The sequence below is a fragment of the Benincasa hispida genome, chromosome 3, assembly GCF_027475165.1.
Source record: "Benincasa hispida cultivar pf3 chromosome 3, pf3_genome.v1.1, whole genome shotgun sequence".
NCBI lineage: Eukaryota > Viridiplantae > Streptophyta > Magnoliopsida > Cucurbitales > Cucurbitaceae > Benincasa > Benincasa hispida.
In genome coordinates this window covers 53,640,238-53,644,710 of record NC_143480.1, presented here as the reverse complement: position 1 = coordinate 53,644,710, position 4,473 = coordinate 53,640,238, and the positions used below count along the sequence as shown (strand labels likewise).

The 4,473-nt window shown below is 28.5% G+C and overlaps 1 protein-coding gene across 1 annotated transcript; it reads right to left on the bottom strand.

The window, feature by feature from the left end:
- Window positions 1-485: 485 nt before the first annotated feature.
- LOC120074050 (HAD superfamily, subfamily IIIB acid phosphatase) lies at window positions 486-3,480 on the bottom strand. The gene is made up of 3 exons (XM_039027028.2): window positions 2,957-3,480; window positions 915-1,127; window positions 486-839 (listed from the first exon to the last, which is right to left on the bottom strand). The coding sequence occupies exons 1-3, from the start codon at window positions 3,340-3,342 to the stop codon at window positions 662-664; spliced, it is 777 nt and encodes a 258-aa protein (XP_038882956.1). The 5' UTR covers window positions 3,343-3,480; the 3' UTR covers window positions 486-661.
- Window positions 3,481-4,473: the final 993 nt, after the last annotated feature.

Genomic DNA, 4,473 nt, shown 5'->3' with positions numbered 1-4,473 from the left:
TGATCGTTTTGCTATGATTTTAAATTTGCATAAATTAGGTAATAGCCCTAATTGAGTCCTTGAAAAGTTTGAGTAGTTACAATAATCAATTTGGTCTTAATTGTTATTACATTTTTAGCTTAGATCTTATGCCTTCAACTTAATTTTAATTTGATGTCTATAAACCTCATCTAAATCATCTATAGATTATCTTCCCCACTTCAAAAACTAATTTATTTTCTTCCATTTTTAACACAATCCTAAACCTTAATGCCACAATTAACCTAATAAAAATTATCAAACTAATATCTGGTAAAAAAAAAAAAAGTTAATATAATAACAGACAGAAATCATAGACATCAAATTGAAACATTTTAAATCATATAGTTAGTTTACTAAAACGAAGCTAAAATCATTGGAATTAAATTGAAAATTCTAAACCCATAAAAACTAATTTAAAACAATGTCGAAACTATACATAGATACTAAATTTATAGCACAACCGGTTGAAAGTGTATATAACATTTATTTATCAATTAAAACAATGTTCATATAAGTGCTTTGATTCATACGATATATAGATATTTTATCGACATCTCTATAAATTTACATCGATAAATAATTTAATGGATAAATGTCGATATTTTCTTTCGACATATCCATCCATAATTTAGTTGAGATTTTAAGGAACGAAATACATAGGATTAGGCAGCTTAAAGGTACGATTTCCCACAAATTTACCTTGAAGATCGCTCCATTGATCTCCAACATTGCCCCAAATCCGATACCCTTGCTCTACCAGTCGCCGCCGCATCTCCGTCTTGAACTCCACCGCGCTTCGCCCTCTTTCCGCCGCAGACCTAAGAAGAAAATTTCCAGTAGGTGAATGGAATGGCTGTGTAGTGTGAGAAGGAACACTGTGATTTTGATTATACCTTAAGATTAGGCGTTCATAGCCGACGAAGCCCTCACGGTGGAGATTCTCGACGGTTACTTGGCTGAAAGTCTCTTCGTCTCTGCCGGTGATAAGGAAGACTTTGAAGCCACTTTCGATGAGCTTTGTGAAGAGCTCCGCCACCGACTGGATTGCCGGACATGCTCCTTCCATCGCCCATGACCTAAATGCTACCGGATCGTATGGGTCGCACCTGTTCCAATAATTTTTTCTCCTCTTATTTGAATTATTTTGCTTTTACTTTCCTACAGTTTTTTTACTTTTTAAAAAAAGAAATTATTTCAAATAGTAAAACTCTTGAAAATATTTAAAATATTTAGAAGATATAACAAAATTTCATAACTATCAATGATAGATGCAGTGTCTATCAATCTTCTATCAGTGTCTATAAATACTTATAGACTATCAGCGTCTATCATTAATAGTTCTAAAATTTGCTATATCTTATAAATATTTTGGTTTATTTTTCTATATTTGTAAATAATAACATAAATTTAAGGTAAAAATAAGTCATAGAGGTCTTTTAGTACAAACCGGTTGCTAACATATACTTTATGTCAGTTGAGCTATACTCACTTTTTTTTAAAAATCTATAAATTGATAAAAATAAAATAGAACAAATTAGGAAAAAGAAAAGAAGAAGAAGAAAAGAAAAAAAAAAAAAAGTGGTTGTCAAAATAGGCTTAAATTTTAAAGATATAATTTTTAATGCTAACATTATTTGGTCATGAACTTTTAAGATGGATACGAACTTTCTAATTTTGATGACCAAATTTGTAATTTAAATATTTTTTAAAGTCAAATATAACTTTCAATTTTCAATGCCATTAAATTAGACCCTATGACAAAATTAATATATATCATAGGTTAATTTGTTACTTATTTTATGATTAGGTTTGAATATTTTCATTGTTGGATTTAGATTTTTTAAAATATAATTTTGTGAGTTTTGTACATTGAAGTTATATTACTAATTATGTTCACTTATGGTTTAGGTCAAATTTCACTTTTGTTTTTGTGATTGTAATGTTCATTTACTTTCTTTGATAAAAAAAAAATTACAAACCATTCTTGTAATTACAAATTTCCACTGTCTACTTGACATGTTTTATTTATTTATTGGTATTTAAAATTTAAGACGGCATGAACTAAATGAAACTTTTAAAACTATGAGACTAAACTGAAAATAGATTTAACTATATAATATGAACAAAAATGCAACTTACTTAATTAAACTTAAACTATAAATACTAAATTGAAAATATTAAAACTATAAAATCAAACCGAAAGTAAAAGCTTAGACTATATGGAACTTTCTTTTTTAAAAAAGAAAATTAAAAAAGTTAAACTATATGGACCAAATTGTCACTATTGTATTAAACAACGAAAAATTAACTTAAAAATAAGCCTAAAATATAGTTAAAAATTTAAAATTAGTCTAAAATCTCATTTTAATTCTTAAACTTTCAAGTTTCTCTTATCTTAAGCTTCTAGATTTTCAAAATATCCATTTTAGTCTTTAAACTTTAAAAATATTGATTTTAATATCTAATGAAAAAACCTCATTATTTTTGTCCTTTCTATGTTACTTTTCTAATTTAAATGCTTGGAGAAAAAAAAATAAAATAAAATTTTTCAACCACCAACACATAATTTGAATTTTTATATTAGAAAAACTTTGCAACCCGTGAAAAAAAAAACTAATTTGAAATTAAACTCAAAATCATAAAACTCAATTCATTAATCACGAGCTCCACTAATTTATAGTTTATAAAAAGAAAAAGACTAATGTTATCCTTGTTTAAATCGAAACACTTCTTAATTTCAAACTCATTTAAATAAGTTGGTTATAAATTTAAATCTTAATTTTTTAGTAAATAATAAAGCGTATTTTAACTAGTTAAATTATGTTCGGATTAACATTAAAATTTAAAAAAAATATTTCTTTTTTTTTTTAAAAAAAAAAACATATGAATGGCCAAAATTTTCCATTGGCCCAAAATAAGAGTAGAAAAAGCTTACCCATATCTCTTAACTTTATAATATTCAACATTGGAGATGCAAGTATCATCCACATCAAGAATCCAAGCATCAAATCCGTCGCCGGCCACCGGAATTCCATCCACGTAGCTCAGAATTTGTTCCACCACAAATCGGAGATCGTGCTGGTACTGCCCGCCGGTAATGTAAGCTCCGATGCAGCTGAAGCAATGCGCCGGCACCGTCCTCCACGGCTCAACATTGTTCACCTCCGCAGCCAGCCGCCAGCTCAGGCAGGGACTGCAGCTCGCTCCGCCTCCTCGACTCCAGTACGGCGGCGTCAGTCCGGTGGTACTCGAAAATACTGCAAAGAAAATCATCGATATTATCTCTCGAACTCGCCGGACCATTTCTCCGATTATGATCATATGTAACAGCCGCCGCCGCCTCCTGATCTCGAGTCGAACCACCACCGTGAAGAGAGAGAGAGTTAGAGAGAGAGATTAAAGAACATAAAACCAACGCCCAAGTGTTGTAACTTATATAGAGAGATATTTAGAGAGAGAGATTTAATTATAATTATGGGGCAATTGCAACTTTAATAAAAGATAAATTCGATGCGTGTTCCTAAGTTTTACTTTTTTTTGCAAATATGGCAAATAACTTCTGCATAAAAAAATTGATTATTATCTGATTTTTATGTGATTATTATTTGGTTGTTATCTGATTTCTATGTAATTGTTATATGATTGTTATGTGGTTGTCACACCTGCAATTACAAAAAAGTTGAAGTCACCAGTTTTGGTTTCTTAAATGTATTTGTCATACAATATAATTTCCCTATTATTATTAGTTTTTTTCCTTATTAAATTACAACTTTAGTTTGGTTCGAAACTTTGTGTCTATTTGATCTATAAATTTTAAAAAAATGAATGGAATATTTGGTCAATTAATTTTAGTTGAGTTGGTTAAAATGTTTCTGTTCACATAATTTAATGTTATTAAGTAACTTCACTCCACTAACTTCAGAGTGTTCCTGTTTAATATTAAAGAAGGAAAAAACTCAAGTGTAATGATGTTGTACCCAATTAAAAATTGATGTGTCAAATTTTTTAAATAATTAAAAAAATATATTTTTTGTGTAGCTATAAGAAATGGAGTATGGAATTTAGGTGCAATCTAGGTTGCATCTAAGTATTGCTCATTAAAGAACACATATTTATCAAGAAACTTTATTTTCTCATCTTTCATTATTTTCCTCCCTTTAATGTTTCCAATAATTCCAAAAAAAAAAAAAAACACTAATATTGAAAAAAATAATAATAAAATATCAATTTTTATCTCTAATCTTTATAGGTTGTATCAATTTAAACTCTAAATTATTAATATATCAGTTTAAATCATGAACTTTTGTGAGTGTATCAATTTAGATATTTCATTACATTTCGTTTGGAAAAATCACACATGAAACTTATAATTGTATCAAAAAGCTCTTAAACTTTCATAATTGAATCAATTTAGCATGTTAAGTTCATGCATTTATTCTAATTGTTTATTTT

Bases quoted from the DNA above. Each gene is read 5' to 3' on its own strand.
- LOC120074050 (XM_039027028.2), bottom strand. From the start codon at position 3,342: ATGATCATAATCGGAGAAATGGTCCGGCGAGTTCGAGAGATAATATCG. The intron at 1,128-2,956 runs GTAAGCTTTTTC...TTATTGGAACAG, and splicing joins TATAAAGTTAAGAGATATGG to GTGCGACCCATACGATCCGG. The intron at 840-914 runs GTATAATCAAAA...TTTTCTTCTTAG, and splicing joins TATGAACGCCTAATCTTAAG to GTCTGCGGCGGAAAGAGGGC.